The sequence below is a fragment of the Anopheles marshallii genome, chromosome 2, assembly GCF_943734725.1.
Source record: "Anopheles marshallii chromosome 2, idAnoMarsDA_429_01, whole genome shotgun sequence".
NCBI lineage: Eukaryota > Metazoa > Arthropoda > Insecta > Diptera > Culicidae > Anopheles > Anopheles marshallii.
In genome coordinates this window covers 7023277-7041194 of record NC_071326.1, presented here as the reverse complement: position 1 = coordinate 7041194, position 17918 = coordinate 7023277, and the positions used below count along the sequence as shown (strand labels likewise).

The 17918-nt window shown below is 47.0% G+C and overlaps 1 protein-coding gene across 1 annotated transcript in view; it reads right to left on the bottom strand.

The window, feature by feature from the left end:
* Positions 1-1366: 1366 nt before the first annotated feature.
* Positions 1367-17918, bottom strand: part of LOC128718978 (unconventional myosin-IXa-like) — a 34233-nt gene continuing 17681 nt past the window's right edge. Inside the window, exons 6-16 of the mRNA XM_053812596.1 lie at positions 14738-15691; positions 14509-14651; positions 14314-14449; positions 13934-14199; positions 13367-13414; positions 11117-11596; positions 10332-10521; positions 10181-10264; positions 3888-7197; positions 3720-3808; positions 1367-3658 (exon numbers count right to left, since the gene is read on the bottom strand). Of these exons, the coding sequence (XP_053668571.1) occupies positions 1367-3658; positions 3720-3808; positions 3888-7197; positions 10181-10264; positions 10332-10521; positions 11117-11596; positions 13367-13414; positions 13934-14199; positions 14314-14449; positions 14509-14651; positions 14738-15691 (7992 nt within the window). The remainder of the gene's footprint in view (positions 3659-3719; positions 3809-3887; positions 7198-10180; positions 10265-10331; positions 10522-11116; positions 11597-13366; positions 13415-13933; positions 14200-14313; positions 14450-14508; positions 14652-14737; positions 15692-17918) is intronic.

The window sequence follows — 17918 nt, the reverse complement described above, 5'->3', positions numbered from 1 at the left end:
TAAGAGTTCATCAGCATTCATTTACGCACGACTGTTTGCCAACAAGATAATGCATATAAAAAAAACAGAATAATTAAAGGACTGTAAAAACAAAAGACAAAGGCGAGTAGTACACAAAACTGGAAGCAAAGAAGACAAGCTCGTCCAGATAATGTGTGGCTTCATATCTCTCGCATATTGTTACATTTGTTCCCCACCTATTTGCCGGTGGTCTCTTTAGACCGTAGTCGGGGTCTAGACCCACCACGGACCAAGTTTAACTTCACACACAACCGCGCAGAGCGGTATTCGAGATTTTATCCCGAAACATTGAAGGTTATCGAACACCACACTACTCTCCGACCATTTGTTTGTGGTTACACTAAATGTAAAACAAAAGGTTGCGCGTACGAAGATTGTTTCCTGGACACAACACCGTATGACTCTCGTGGATCGCTATTTGTAGCTTATGTCCATTACATCTAAATTCAAGTGCTCTTCCTATCTCTCTCTCTCTATCTCTCCCTCACTGTTTTGATGCGTCTGTTCGATCGGATTCGAATTGCCAAAAATTAATTTAATCTGTACGGAACATACCTTTAACTTATCTCTCCCCCTATTTTGTTCTCACACAATGTGATTCCCGTTTACTTTTACCTTAACTTTCCTTCGTTTAAGGAAACAAAAAGTTTTCTTCCCTACCCAGTTTTGCTTTTGTATTGTAGCATTCTTACACAATCATCACCAGCGCGAGCGTGTTTCAGTAGCTGGAAGTGGAGATTTGTGGCAGAGAAACAAATAAAGCAGACTAAATTGCGCACTCGTGTTTTGCGCATTCGGTTTTTTTTTTGGAGTATTCAAAGTTCATCCCACATTCATTCACACCGTTTTGTCAGTTTCGTTTCACCATTCTATTCTACCGTGTCTGTGTTTGTGTATGTGTCATATGATTGACTGTTATAAATTATTTAATGTAAAAAAACGATAATAAACGGACATGCCTTTCAATGCACAAATCGGTGAAGACCTGTTTGCCGATCGTTCGATTCGTCGCTGACTAACTGTTTGCTTTGCTTTGCTGTGCGTCTGTGTATGGGTGTTTGTGGGTGCGTGGCTCAGTCACCCATCCTTTTGATGGGTCGTCCACCACCCGTTGCGTCCCTCTTCGGAGACGTTTTTCGAACTAGGATTGTTACTGCCGTGACTTAAACATAAGATGTGTTTGGGGGGAGGTTTGTGTGCTGTGTTCTTCCTAATGCTGCTCTATGACACCCGCGTTCTATCGATCGTATCGATCATGCTCCGCTTTGCTAATGACATAAACGAACGACGTTCGCTTTGCATACCGTGCGGTCGGCGGACCGTGCATTCGGCGCTAGTGTACATTTCAAACCATGATTGGTTCGTCGTCTCCGGCGGGCGGTCCCGGTCCACCGGCTGCACTACTCGAACCGCCCCCCGCACTACCGCCCCCGCCAGATCGTTTGTTGGTGCCGCCGGACATCCGCCGTGAAACGAGTTTGGCGCTGGCCGACGACGACGATGACAGACCGCCACCGCCACTGCCCTCCTTTCCCATCCCATTATTGTCTTTCGCGTGCAGGTTCGTGGAGTTGATGGAAGAGCTGGAAGCGGACGTGGAGGTAGCACCGGAACCGGACGGGGTGGTCGTGATGGTTGCTGCACCGGCCGTGATTGGCAGTGCCGGCGAACCCTGTATCAATATCCGGTGGTTTGTCGCCGGGTTCGCCGTACCGGAACCGACTGCCGACGTAGAACCGTGATGATGGCCTACCTCGTACCCACCGGACACGCTCCGGATAATGATCGGCTTCTGTCGCTGTAGGTCACTCCCACTACCGGTGCTGCCAGTGCTTCCGCCGACACCGCTACTACTGCTGCTGCTGGTCGTACTGCCACCGAGACTGTGCGACGTGGTGGAGAGTGTGATCATCGAGTGGCTCAGATTGATATCGGCCCGTTTGCCGGCACTGTTTGCCGTCGGTGCCACCGTTCCGCTACCATTACCCCCCGCCGATCCACCGCCAGTTCCACTGCACCCGCTCGAACCAACACGATCACCTACGGCGCCACTGCCGATTGTGCCGTTGCCATTTTGCTGCGACTTTATCATCGATGGTGCCGATGCCGAGGACGACGGTGTGGAGGAGGCAGTCGCGGATGTTGCGGCCGTTGGTGACTGGGGCGAGGAGGCGGACGTGGACCCACTGCCGCGAAGAAAGGCTTCCCGCTCGAGCAGTGTCTGGTGGGAGAGGGATTTCGTCTTCACACCCGGTGCACCCGAAGTCACACCAGACGACGAACCCATCTTATGGAAGTAGTCCACACCGGCTAACGCACCACCGCTACCCCCCGAGCCTCCCGCTCCACTCTGATCACGTAACGAATAACTCACAGCCATCGGGACGTCATTATTAAGACTAACATTACTACTACCGCCGTGATCGGAGGGTGCCTGGTAGCGTATCGAGATGCCACTGTCACTAATCATGTTGCCTCCTCCACTGCCACCTCCACCACTACTGCTTACGTCGAGGTCTTTCTCTTTGCTGTTGCTTAAATCGTCCAAACTGCCTCCCTCACCGTCCAGATCGGTCGAAAGCAGATCGTCATCCGAGCTGGCACGCGCCAAACTCGGCAGCGTCGAGGTGAGCAGCGCTTTCTCCTTGCGTATCTCCTGTATATGGCCCTCGAGCAGCATCTCCTCGGTTTCCGTTTCGAGCAACCCACCGGTCGGCAATCCGCTGCCACCGCGTGCATTTGCCATCTCCTCGTGCGTGAACACCTTGCTGCTGCGCAGTGTGCTGAGTCGCGCCGTAGCCGTGTGAGCGGCCGTGTCAAGCGTATCAATGTCCGCCAGTGTACTCTTCACGTTCAGCATCTTCTGCGTGATGAGCGTTTCCATGCACTTCGTCTGACGGCCGATATCGTTTAGGCTGTCCTGCGCCGGTACGTACCGATTGGTGCGGAGCACACACGGCGCAAACACGATCGCCAGTGAACTAGCCGACATGCGGTTGTACTGTTCCAGCTTCGCCACCAGCGCCAGATGGAAGATTAACCGCTCGAACAAACAGTGATGGGCTGGCGGGATCTTTTTCACGAGCGACAGCAGCGTCTGCACGCGATCGCTTCCGTCGGACAGATCGGCCGCACGCAGAAAATCATCGTACCTATCGAACGTCAGCAGCGGTTCGGGCATTTCGCGCAGGAACGATTTCAGCACGTTCGTTAGCACGTGCACGTTGTACGATTCAAAGTCCATCTCACCACCACCACCGTCCGCACTCGTGACCGCACGATCCATCTTTGCCTTCAGATCCTTAATCTTCGAACTGACACCGCTCTTCCGATAGATGCCCTCCGAGTACAGACCGTGCATTTCGATCATCATGATCAGCTTGGTGATCTGGGCCGGTATCTTTACGCCATCGCTGTTGCTGCCACAGAGTGCCGTTAGCGGTACGCCAAAAAGCTTCGTCGGAATGCCACCACCGTAGAGGGGCTGGCCGTCCGGTCCGCAACCGCCGGCAACAACGGCCGAACCGCTGCCACCAGCACCGAGCAATGAGTTTGGATCAGCGTTGGCGATCTTGTTGCACGATGCTGACTTTTGGTAGCACTTTTTGTGGCAGGTTAGCTTGCAGTTTTGGCACACCTGGAAAAAGGGAAATCATTTTAGCCACTGGGAATGCGGGAGTAAAAGGGGCACAACTAACCAGTCCACGCTCGATTGGCCACAGGAGAAACTGTTGACATATTTCGCATGCTGTCGCAATGTTGAGTATCGTTAACTGGAATGTATGTCCTGGTGAAAGAAGCAGAGCACAAACCAAGGTTAGTAAAAGAAATGAACGCTTCGCAAACATCCTCGCCCTCAAACTCACCATTGAACGTGGTATGATCGTCGTGTTTTCGTTTCTTATCCTTCTTTCGTTTCGTTTTCGGTTTTTCCGTTTCCCGCGAGTTCATAAACTCGTTCATGAAGCCACGGAACGCATTAACGCCCATCGTTAGCGGGAAATCGTTTTTGCGCCCGGACGTCGTTTCGATCACCTGCTCGAAGTTGGCAATCAGATCGCGGTATTTGATGTTCAGCACGTCCGAGTTCTGCCGGTGCGCCACACTGTACTGTGCGACCAGATTGTCCTTGAACTCGCGCAGCGCCTGCTTAAACACACGATCCACCTCCGACGGTTTCTCGCAGTCGTTCTCCATCTTGCAGATCTTCTGCGTGATGAAGTCCTGCATTAGCTGCAGCTCTTTGGCATCGCTGATGATCTTGTCGGTCGAGTCGGTGTATTCGCGTGTGGACGAGATTTTCTGACCACTCGCGGTACCGCCCCCGATCGGATGATGCTTGTCGTGTTTGCTCGAGCCGCCGAGTCCGCTGCCACCACCGGCACCGCCACCACCACCGGTGCGAATGCGCTTCGACCGCTTGGCCGCCGCACACTGCAGCGATTTGATGCCACCGTTCTGGATGCACTTGGTGTGCACCAGCACTTTGCAGTCCAGACAACGGTAGCCCTCGTTTACGAACGAATCGATCTCCTGGCAGCAGGCGCACCGTTCCGCCTTGTTGATACGCTGCACCTTCCGAAACTGGTGCCCGGCGATGTTGATGCGCGTGCTCGACTGGTACATATCGTTGCCGCGGTTCACCTCCAGCAGTGGGATTTTGTTAGTCGGATCCGAATTGCGTCGTTTGAGAGTATCACCACCGACGCTCGTGCTGCTGCTGGTGTTACCACTGCCACTGGGATTGCTGGAACCGACAGGTCCGCGACGCGTCAGACCCGTGCCGGGATGGTAGCTGACGGCGGAACCGGAACTTCCACCGACCAGCTGTTCCTCGCTGAGGTTTGTCGTTTTCATGCGCCGGCTGCTAGCGTTGGCCGTTGAAGCGGTGCTTTGATTCATTGCCGATTTGCTCCCAGCCGATAGGACCATATCGCTGCTGTCCGCTTTGGCGAGCGTTGCGCCCATCGGGTACTTGGGTGCCTGATTCGATACAGCACTGTCTTCCGATTTGGCCGTGCCGAGCAGTGCGGCCGCCTTGCCCTTCGGTGTGGCCGTCGTCGTCGTGTAGTAGTTTTGTGCGAAATCATCCGGATAGGCTGCCGATACACGCTGGCTGCTGGCGGACGCGGATGCTCCCGAGTAGGAACTATTGCTGCCCGCACTGTACGGCGTAGAGGTGGCCATCTTTACACCCGTATTACCGACCGGCTGGGCGTTGTTGTTGTACACCGACTGTTGGTGATGGTGATGATGTTGGTGGTAGTTCGAGGTCGGTGGAAACTGTAAGTTCTGGTAGTTTCCAATGTGGCCCGAGCTTACCAACGGCAGCGAATGGGGCGAATGGACCAACGAGGACGTCGATTGGCTTTGCTGGTGGTGTGGAACGACGGCCGAAGACGATTGTTGCTGTTGTTGCTGCTGCTGCTGCTGATGCATATGATAGTTGGAGTTAATTTCGTCTCCCTGCGTGCGTGCACTCGCCGCCAAGCTGCTGTGATGGCTTACGGGCAACGAGTCCCGCCGCATACTGGCCGTCAGCGACGATGGTACCTGCGTTTGGGTAAGCGTTCCGCTGCTTATGCTATTTCGATTGAGATTCCTTGGGGCCGGCGACGACGAAAGGGAACCAGCACCACCACCAGTTCCGGCCGGCGCCCCCACGCTATCTAGTCCGGTATTTACAAACACGATTTCAACATTGCTATTACTATAACTATTATTGCTGTGGTTCTGATTTCGAATCATGCCACTGCCGCCGTACGACGCCGTATCACCGTAGCGAAACCGCTGCACACCCGGTCGACCGATGGCGGATCCACTACTGGCCCCACTGCCAGCCACCGACGACGGGCCAGAATCGACACGCCGCACGGGCAGTTTCACCGTGCTGCTCACACCACCACCCCGCTCGTACCGATACTTGGCCAGCTCGGTATCGTCGAAGGTGCTCTTGCTTGCCCGCTCGATGTCGTACATTCGGAGCGGTCGATCGAGAACATCTTCCTGGCGCTGCAGGGGACTTTTCTGATACGAACTGCTGCCACCAATGGGAGCAGAATAGTTCGCGGCAGACGGTGCAGAAGAGGACGCTGCGCCGCCAGATATGGCCAGACTTTTGATGTACTTTTCATTCCTATCTAATAGTGCGCTATTCACCGTCGTCGATTGTGCGGGTGCCTTCACCGGCTGCAACAGAGCTGACCGGTTATTCGCCATGTAGTGTGGATCGTCCACCAGACCCAAATCTTCGTAACCCTCTTCATCATCCTCATCATCGTCTTCCTCCTCCCCGACGACTGCCGTGACCGTTGCCTGCCGACTGCTTTGCGTCTCCTCCTCTTCCTCCTCCTCCTCATCCTCATCCTCATCGTCGTCGATAAAGTCAGCCGACATGCTGTCATCGGCGAAGAGTGCCCGATTTTTGTTCACAATGTCAATGGCCGTCTCGAAGCTACGTCCCACCACCGGTATTGGCTTCTTCCTATGTTCGATCGCCTGTACTACCTCCGGATACGTTGATCCTCCACCTCCTCCATACGATCCACCAGCAGCTGTCGAACCGACCGGTTGCTCCACCGGCAAACTTTGGGTCGAGCGAAGTTTGGACCGTTCACGCTGCAACTTTTTGCTAAGCAGCTCCTTGAACCGCGACCGCGCTTGGTTGCCGCGAAGGCGCGCTTGTACAATCAACACACCCGTCTTTAGTTTGCCGTACCATTTGCGCACCGTGTAACCGCGCCACGTCGCCTGAATCACCGTGGCGGCATGGTTGCGTATTTTGCGCGTAAATTTCTCCTGCTTCTCGCGCAAATAGTCGCGCCAGTAGGACTGGATGGTGCAGGCGGCGGTTCGATACTGGCAATACTTTTTGCGCTGTAGGATCGCACGGAACCAGCGCTGAATGCAGATGATGCTGTCGATGATCTTGGTGTGCAGCGATATGTCCAACCGTATCTTTTGCGACTCACGCATGTAAATCTTGGTCAGGCCGAGCTGGTAGTGCTGCTTGTTCAAATCCATCGTGCTCATGAAGTCCCGCACATCCTTCTGAGAGCTAACCAGTCCCTTTGGCAGCAGGATGCGGTACAGCTGGATGAATTCCTCATACGTCAGACGTACGTTATAGCCTGCTCGTCTTATACGGACCGTTTCTAGCATGCCCGTATACCGAAGCTGTAAGGCGAAACAAAAAAAGGTAAATTAATTTATAAAAAAATAACAGTTTACATAAATGCACAATGGATCAATAGAACAAAATAAATAGTAAATAGTTTATACGACCAACTATACAGGTTAGTTATTGTAGTATGAAACCAATCACTTTGGTAACGTCATCCTTTAAACGCTTCGTCTCACACAACAGTCGAGAACAAAGCGAGCAAATATGTGAGTAATGCAGAGTAATAAAACTTTTAACATAATATTCTCACATTCCCATTGCAACATCGAATGAAGGTTGCATCTTTATAGCTCTTCGAAAATGTCGTTTTCCCTCCGACTGCCTTAACGGAAGTATAAAAAATCATTTTTAGCAAATTCCTTTTCCGACCTTTTGCTTGTGAGTCAATCTCCATGTACCATTCATCGTTGTTCATTTGCCGATTTTCTCACCCACCTGTGGAGCGACGGATACCGAGCTAATGGCAAGACGGAAACAGTAAAAAATCCATAAAAACAGTAAGATAAGATAAAAACATTCTGCTTGAAAACGGAAGCCACCGATAGCTATGGTGCTTGCGGAAAAAATTCAAATCTAACTGTGAAAATATATTAGGAAAATGTCAAACTTTGATAAAAATAAAAGTTTGATAAAAAGCAGATGTAAGCAATAGTTTAAGTAAATTGTAAAAGTTAAATTATAATTGAGCTGCAGCTTATACGTGAAAAACGGAATTCCATTCATAGTGCATAGTTTGTGTCTCTTCAAACTTAGTTTTGTTCGACAAACACACGTAAACTTTCCTTCAGTTATTTGGCTTTCGCTGGCACCGATAATAAAGATATTTATTGTATGTTTTCTATTCCTCCGTACCTCTGCTTCGTAATAACTGGGGGACATAAAATAGCAACAATTACGAACAGAGGAAAAAGGCAGGAAAAGAAACATACATTAACAGTACATCCTGAGATGTATCTCGTTCTCAATGATAAGATCGCTATGTATACGATCATTCATGTAGAAGCTACAGGAGCAACAAGAGTATTGGTTCGTCCCGAATGTTTGCGTTCGCTCAATAGCAGTGACAGTTAGCCGTTGGTGGTATTTTACACCGGAACCCTCGTCCAGTAACCTAAGCTTTACGGGTGGTTGCTAATACCCTTTTTGCCCTTCATGTCTGGGGCCGCACACTCTAATGGGATTTATGGTATAAAAATCCCGTGATGAAAGCTGGCGTTTCCGGTTATTTTGGTTTCAGTCACGGGTCAAAAACATGTCTACCCGTCTGTCTGGACAACCGGGCGTCACTGGTTGTCTCGGTAGAACGGGACGTGTATTTCGGGGTACATTGGGTCGCACTTACCACCGCAACCGTGATGGTCATCTTCAGTCGCAGCACTAGCCCGGTCGTCATCAGGAGTGCAATTAGGATGAAGTGTATACAGAAGAGTAGCGCTAGAAACACTAGCCTAACACCAATCTCCGGGTAAAGTCGAATCAACGCAATTGTCATCGTTCACCATCATTAGCACGTGAACAACAGCGAACAACAATAACATATGAAGTAACTTTTCATATGAAACCTCTCCACTTCACTTTTTAACTGTTTTTCATTTATAATACTCCTGTTATAAATAGGAAGTAGAGTTTAAATGTTGATCAAACATTTATTTAAACATGTGTACTGCTAGCACTCTCAAATTAAAACGAATCTTTCTAATGTTATATGAATGACCAAAGATCCATCGGTCATTCGCACTACACTTTCACGAAACACGTTCGTACCCAGCAAAGGTAGAATTCAGACTGAAAGGTAATCATCTGAACAAACCGTGATACAGACTGGTTGCAAAGGTGTTGGGGTGATGTCAGGTAAAATTCCACAAGGCAAAGCCTGAAAAGATCAACATAGCTGACTCACAACCATTAAACAGATACCATCACACAACTTTGGGCATCGTTATGTTCCTGTGTCCATTTGCCTGTATTTCAAGGAATCTGCAAGTCTGAGCCAGAACGAACAGCAATGCGTACGGTCCATCTTTTGTATCTTCGATTCTATTCCATAGCACTTATGTGATGTGAAGCATTGACATAATGGAACAACGACTCGATCCTTCAAGATAAGAAGGCACCCTTATAAAATCTAACTAAGTGCTTGAATTTTATCATTCAGTAATTCAAAATACTTCCTCTTTGATTTTTTTTTATTATGAACATATAAACCTTTTTTGTATTTTGCAAACCTAGCTTGTTTATTTTTTGCATACGCTACACGCTTTAGTTAACAAAAACATGTTTCGAACATAATAATCATGTTTCTGTCCTATCTCAACAGTGTTCATAATGTTCTTTGTCTTAAAGTATATGCAAATTTCTCATGTGCAAACTTGGAAACCTCATTATATATTCGTTCGACGTGCACCAAGAGAGAATTAAAGGATAATCGTCATCTAGTGCCATGAGGGATAAGCGTGAGAAGAAAAGATATCCATGCGGCAACATTTGGTCAGATGGTACGGCTTAACTGTTTACCGTATAACGGCCAATACTCGACCAATGTCTCAAGTTTATGACACCCCGAACATTCGGGTGAAGGTTGTGACAGTGCAACCATGGGATTTTTGGGATGATATTGCATAAATTTGCAATTTGCTGCACGTACAAGTGGAACACTTAACGGGGAAAGCACTTTACCACGTGCAATTTCTAACAACCTGCTATTATGCCTGTTGATTAAATTAACTCTAATGTGTTACCAGTAACGCTTCAAGGATCTATACACCACATCGTTTACACTGTTAAACTCCGGAAAGAAGACATTCGCAATTATGATGAGAATCTGATCAGCAAATATCCTGAATAACTAAATAACAAGTAATCTAAAGAACAGATTGTTTTGGCCATTTGAAACCAGATCCGATTCGCAAGCAATGGAATATATCGTTTACATATCTAATTATCTTTCTATCATACTTAATGTTACGTTCTACATACCTGTCTCGTAACTGTTGCATCATCAAACTGGTTCGGTATTTTGTTCGGGTTCGATTTGATGCACCGAATGAAGAATGGATTTGCCTAAAAAGAGTTATAAAGCGGTTAGCCATTTGCTGGATCATCTCTTTCTAAATTGGCTGTACTGTACCTGGTTTAGCGTTTCCATCAATGCGATCAGTGAAATTTGAAACTGGGCTGTCACGGTAAGTGGCTGTTTGCGCGTTTTAATGGCGGAGGTTTGGTTGGACAGATTCTGACCGGCCGAAAGCGTTTTCACCGACTGAAGATTCTTGAGCCCCTTTTTGGGCCGCTCTCGTGGGCGAAAGGATTTGTTTTTCCTGTCGTTGTCGTAGCGGTTAAAGCAGAAAAGAAACATTAGATAATGTGAAATGAGGAAACAATAACATTTTATCTGCCAATTACGGAAGATCTGCCACATAGCAGGATTTTTAGTAAAAGCAGTATTGCTTCGAGAAGAAAAAATAAAACAATCGCTCTGGAGTTTGGTTAGAGCGATGACTGCATTCAGAAAGATTATTAGCTTTTTAATCTATCAATTTTGAATTTAGGATATAAAAATCACACATTCACACACATACAAAAATTCACCAAGCTACGTGTAACAATCCAATCAAAAAGCAGAATAAAAACACGTTACATAGAAGCATGGAACAGTAAGGAAAAAAGGGAAATCGATCCATTTCAACATTGTATAGCAACGTAAGCAATCAAAAACAGAACGTAACGGTTGATTTGAAACAGAACAATGCGTAACCAATGCTTAGCGACACTTGCCAAATATGAAACAATTATAAAACTCCCTACTAATCGCTGATTGGATCTAGGATGATTGAGGTATCGGTGTCGAATGTGAAAAAAGGAAATGAGCGAATGGATGTGTGCGCCGTGGCGTTTTGGTACAACGTCTCTTACATTACGATCTGCGACGCACGAGCCATTACGTCCTGGCCGGAGCGTTCAAACCGGTTCCGCGCCGCTGCCGACCCAAACCCGTATCCTTTGCCACTAGCGCCTCCACCGCCAACCTGTGCGCCGGAAGCGTTTGTATTTGTCGATGATTTGCCATTTCCCCCACCGCCGTAATTCGAGGAAAGGGACGAGGAAGACCCCGATTGCTGATGTTTCGATTGGTACTGAGGAGCATGATCCTGCTGCTGGTGGCACTCGTAGTTCAGCTTGCCGTCGGGGAAATTTTTATTGTTGAACGCAAAGCTCGACCATGACCGCCGAGGTGTACCTGCAGTACCGCCGGGTGACGACGAACCGATCCCACCACCGTAACCGGCATTCCCAAGGGACTGCCGATGGTAGGACAGATTGCTACCGGGTGAGCCGGACTGGTTGTTACTATGGCCCGATGTGATATCGCTCATGGCATTGCTGATGCGTTTGCTGCACACACGAAATTCGTGGACCGGTTGAACCGTGGCATGGTACGGAGGGTTGTGATGTTTTGATCCCACAGCAGATCGATTGATGGCATGGTGTGATAATGGTGAGAGGAGGCACACGATAACGATACACCAGGGATACACACGCACACGAAGACACGGGCACAGAGGCATACATAATGTTTGTCATGATGGGCAGGATGAAAATAAATCAAGAAAGGAAAATAAACGTAAAATGAAAATCATACAGCAAGGGGGTAATGGTATAAACAAAATAAATAGATACTATTCACTGAACCATAGGACTATTCAGTCTTATATGGTTTCATATTGTTAGTAGTTGCAACTGGTAGCATTTAAAGCGATTTAAAGCATTGAGTACGTAGATGGATATTGTTAAATCACGAGTTAGTCGGAGTATTCTGTTGTTTTAGACATGGTACAAAATAGTTTCCTTTGATTATCATACAAATATGAAGGTTTAAACATGTGTTTTAACAGTTCATTTACAACTGCTAAGGAGCAACAAAAATCCTTTGTCTTCGCCTAAATTTACGCAACAATCTCTGCATTAGCACAATCTAAAATATTCCATTTGGCAGTTAGCAAGTTGGAAAACGCACTTATTCCACCTTAGTGCGAATCACACATTTACAAATTCACACACACTTAGAACAAAAGGAGCGCACTATTTACGGTTAATCAATGATGCACAATACTGCACACATCGCGTTACATACTACACGGTGCTGTGCACGGCGAATGTAAAAACGTATCTTTCTATATCAAACCCACACAGCAAAAAAAAAAAACAGACAAAAAAGAAATTAAATACAATAGCGGGAGCCCGACCGCAAGCATTTGCTAGTGGCAGATCACACATTTGCTAACGGCGCTCTCTCCCTCTCTCTGTCTCTGTCTCGTTTGAATCGCTTACGGCCAATTTTTGCGCCGCTCCCTCTGGCCCCCTTTGCCTGCGGCCGACTTTGTCGAATAGTTACGGTACCGGTCCAGCATACCACCGTCCCGAACCGGACGCCTTGAACAGAAAAGCTTCCTGCTGGAACACGGAACAGAACAAGTAAAAGTAAATTCTATTACATATTTGTTGGTGCTACTTTTTCCAGAAATGGTAAGGGTTTGAGAGCTTTTACATTCAGTTAGTCCAAATCATTTCACTTCTGACTTGTATGCATAGACAGAAAAAATGGCAAACGTCGTAAACGCCTTTCGAAGACCCGTAATATATGTGTCATAGACGAAGCTGAAATGTGGGAGTTGCAACAATGTAGTAAGGATATGTTGTTAACTTTTGGTGCTTTTTGCGAATAAGCCATCATTGTAATTGTAAACAAGAACGTATGGTAAACATGATAAGATTATAAAACTGAACATGACATGTGAAACACGATGCTATAAATGTATGGAACGATTAGGCACAGGGAACGGCTAACTAACCGACGCTGAAGAATATTATGCAAACGAATGGTGCGTAGAATTCGTATCGGAAGGATACGAGAATACAAATTACATTGTTTCAAGAGAACGAACTTAAACACACAAAACACTAATTACTAACGAGTAGAAACGAGAATGGGGGACGAATAACAAGAATGAAACAGAAAAGATATTAGCACGAAGAACAAATATACAACAAGAACACAGTTAGATAGATTAAAAACCACTTTCACTTTCGACTTTAGCTTTCTTTGAAAAGCAACAACCTTAAATTGGTTGGTATGTTGTTTAGAAGAGGTATAGTTGCACTTACGCAATTCGATTGATTGTTAGGTTCACCGATGAGACCGTCACGAGATGGCTACAGAATCACCAATACACCACCACCACCGAAGAAGGGAGTAACCAATGTGAGAGGATCAGACAGTGGTAGAGAGGGAAAGATAACATTTGTTACAGGATTTTAAAACCGATATGATAGATGCAAAAAACACAACGAAATGTTAAAAGGGAAACGACCCAGCACAATTTTCAACGTGTCAGGAAGAACGGGTCAAAAGTAACATAAATCCAAAATCACGTAGAATATTAGGAAAGATATCGAAATTCACGGGGAAAAGGTAGAGGAAACCCCCAAAGGAAGAGGGAAGGTAAAGAAAGAGAAAAAGAGAGAAAAGAGAACACATCATGATCAATACCGAAATGTAACATCGCTTGATGCAAATGATCAACTTCCACCCGGAATCCAACCATCACCACAATACCAAATATACATTAACGAAACAAACATCGAACATCGTTGCGCTTTGCTAAGTAAATCTGAGAGCGCTTTGGACAATGTACACCTGTGACGGAATCTACTGGCACGGGTAATCCTTACCTTACGATACTATCGTTCGGCGCACGGTATCGTGTCTTTGTCGCCAACTTGTTGAACGACATGTCGGCGCGATCCTTGCGATGCTTAATGCCAGCCGACCGGAATGCGAAATAGCCGCGAAAAAAGGCACGCAAAATCGCCCACCTAAACACGGCCACCGGATCCGCTCCGACCAGTTCGCGCACGAACGCCATGCTCGAATTTTTCAGCACGCTCACAATGTCCTGCCGCATTAGATCGAGATTCTTTTCACGCATTTCGGCAACCTAAAATGTGAAACGAAAGGAAACACGTTAGAGTAAGGAATTTTCGGGGCGTATGTATGTTTGAAGATCGGGATTGCTTCCCTGATATTGATTGCTTCCTGATCGGTTGCTTACCTGATATTTCACCTTGCCCGCGTAATGCTTAATGATAAATGCGTTCTCTTTGCGCTGTGGCTTTTCGTAAAATGCATTATCCTTGTGAACACTGTTGAACTTTTGCAGTAACGTTTCGTTTGTGGCACCGGGAAAACTGAAACCGAAAAAAGTGGTTACGTTCGAGCTGTTAGTCCACAGGTGACGGATACTCACTTGCACAGATCGTCCAGTATACACAGCAAACCGGATGGTTTCGATTCAAACAGCTGCAAGCAGCCGTAATTGTCTAGAAATTCTATATCAGTCCATTTAATTCCCTCGCGTTTGTATTCTTTTTGTTCGTACTTGAACACGTGCTGAAAAGAGAACAGAGTGGCATATTAGACCCTCTGATTGATCCTGTCCGATGGTACACATTCGTCCACCAACGCATTGTGCATACCAGATTGAAGTAATACTGTAAATGCTCGTTCGCGTAGTTAATGCACAGCTGCTCGAAGCTATTCTGGGGCCCAAAATCCTCAAAACCGAATATGTCCAGCACCCCGATCGAGTGACCCGTATGCAAAACCTGATCCTTGTTCAGCAGCGCATGATTCACCTGCAGCACGATCCAATCGAACAGCGCCCCGTAAAGGCACTTCGCTAGCGCATCCCGGGCAGCAATCGCTTCCGGCAGCTTGTACTGCATGATTAGCGTTTCACCGCTTGCCTTCACGCGCTTGGACGTGAGCGCCGACATCAGCGTCTCCTGCTTGACGCGCAGCAGCTCCGATATTAGCCCAACCACGTCCGGGTTTCGCACCTGTACGCTTTCGTCATGATGGTAGGTCGACTTCTTCGGGAAGAACTCCACATTGCCGAGCAGCAGTACGGCCGACAGCACGTTAAACAGTCGGCGTTGCTTCTCCGCCGAAAAGCCCACCATCTCCATGCTCTGTTTGAGGCGCGAGAACTCATACTTCTCGTCACAGTTCTCCAGCGTGAGATTCTTTGCATTCAGGTAGTGATACTTGTCCGCCGGCAGCAGATGTAGCGCATCCCGTTCGGTATCGGTTGCACCGGACAGCAGATAGTAGAACACGTGGTAGTTGCGCTCGTAGTGGCCCTGCGAAACGATGCGGCTCTTCTCGAGCAGATACTTCTGGACAACCGCACCCTGTACCATGCCATTCTCGCGGTAATTCACTTGGATAAACTTTCCGAACCGACTGCTATTGTTGTTGTGGGCCGTTTTTGCATTACCGAACGCTTCCAGGACGGGTCCGGCACTGAGGATGGTCTGCTCCACGCCAGACCCGTGGGCGCCCTTCTGCGAGAGGGCAGTTAAATGGTGGAGCAGGAAGTTGGTGCTTTCGGTTTTGCCGGAACCGCTTTCGCCGCTGATAACGATACACTAAAATAGAGTGGAAATGGAAGAAAATAAATCATATTAGTGACAGGTATTGTATAATGTATGGGACTACAATTAATATCAAATTTTTAAGAAAGCTACTGTTCTTAAGAAACTTAACCCACATTATTTTAAATATTCATTAAAAGAACTAAATTTTGTAATTCTCGCAATGTTTCTTGCAAACTTTCTCCGAACCAAAAGTAGCATGTGAGTGAGTACAACATTACACATACACAAACAACCTGACCTCCTCATTACTACTTTCTCTTCCGTGGTGTAAGTGTAATAAAACATGTGACTTGCGCCAAAAACTTATCTACAACTGCTGCTGCTGCAAAAAAAGTTGTACATATCTATACCACAGACGTACAAACAACTTCTCATGTATCGAGCCGTGCCATGCAAAGACGATCATTACGAACGCCACAACCTGCTTGAAGTGTTGCTACAGTCGCGAAAGAGGCAGCTTAGAAACGGTCGTTCAGTGTGCGTATGGTGGTAGTGACTTAGGCCGCTACAAGATACCATAAAAAAGCCCCTGACGCCACACCATATTCATTCATAACTCGTTTGACCATTCATTCGCCATTTCGTATGAATGCCACGGTCGTACATCGTCATCAACTTGGCGTGCGCTCACGTCACGTCAGCTTTTGCGGCCCCGGAAGCAAAGGTATTCCCATCGGGGTAGAGTCCACCTACATGTACCGGAGGGTACCATTATCGGCAAACCTCCACAAACCAGAAGATCTAGTCTAGTATTAAACAAATTACAATTCTCCGGAGAGTAACAGCGAAGTAGCAATATCTATTAGGGTCTTTTTAACTACGAAACCGCCCTGAACGCCGGCTCGCGTGTAAGCAGTATGCGGGATTATTTGTTTGGCGATACACCTTATTGATCAGTCTAGTCGCGTTCGTCGCGTTTCATGGTAGAGTGTCAATTTGCATAGGCATCTTTCTGCACACGGATCGTGCCACCATCGACGTAAGGTTGTTAGTGTCAGTTCGACTGTGTTTTGTTTTCACTATTCCAAACGGTTCTGTCAATATTCTTATTTGCTAGCTATTGATAGTCCTCTTGAATCGAAACGAACCACTGGGCATCTGTGGAGGAATCTGCACATGTTTACTGGAACAATCTTGTATACATATCCTACTATACGAATAATACCAATTCTTCGATTCGATTATGATTAAAATTGATTCCAATTTGAAGTTACAGCTATTCGTCATGTATATAGCTTCACGTCCTTCCTTTCGTCAGGTAATTTACTCAAACACCAAGAAACACGTCAATAGTTTTATGTTATAACATCCTGTTTGCAACAGACAATGCTGCAATGCAATGTGCAAGGCAGCTTTTTGCCTAAAATGGCACCGCGTTAGAATGGCATGAAAGGACCCCTTAATCACGGCGTTGTCTTGCACGGAATGGATGAATAAGATTAATTAAACTCCAATTGGAAGTGGATAAGGAATCCAAAGAATGCATCCCGCACACATCGCCGTCGTGGGAGAAGAACGATAATAATGAAAAATACGCAAGCTGGCTAGCTATAACCAACGTCGTCGTCGAAAGAATAAGCATCATGCGCGCGAGCATGGGGCCATCAACGCACAGCAAAACGTAGCACCTGGGCAGTGTCTGGCCTGGTAATCGAATCGTAAAACGAACGGCAACGCGCAAACTGCATCGTGGTGCCATTTTGCAGCATCGGCTGCAAAAAAGATGGACGGAGTGGAAGTACACAGCCCGAGACCGAGACCAACCACAGTGCGGGATGGGGGGGCGCGTGGTGCTAGTTGAGATGTTGACGCTGCAGTGCCGGTCAGTGACGATGACGGCATCACTATGCTTTGAATGTTACGTTAGTGTATGGACAGATGGATGGAGTGAAGTGACAAGTAATAAAATTTATCATCTCGCTTAATCCTTGTCCGTACCGAAGATGCAAGTGAGCGGTCGGTGGTTGTTAGAGCCATCCGGCAAGACCTTTTATATCTGGCTAATGTCCGTACCTTTCGTGCACAAAAGGCTTTTGTAGCTTTGTGTTTCGAACCAACCGCAAGGAATCATTTTAAAATGTAAAATTTTGGGAAACTTGTAACTTACCCAAAATTTTAAAGAGATTTAAAATTTTAAAATCTCACAGCTATATACATGTGTTGCAATAAGGCAATGAAATATTCATCTTTTTATATTAACGCACAATGCAAAAGTGAA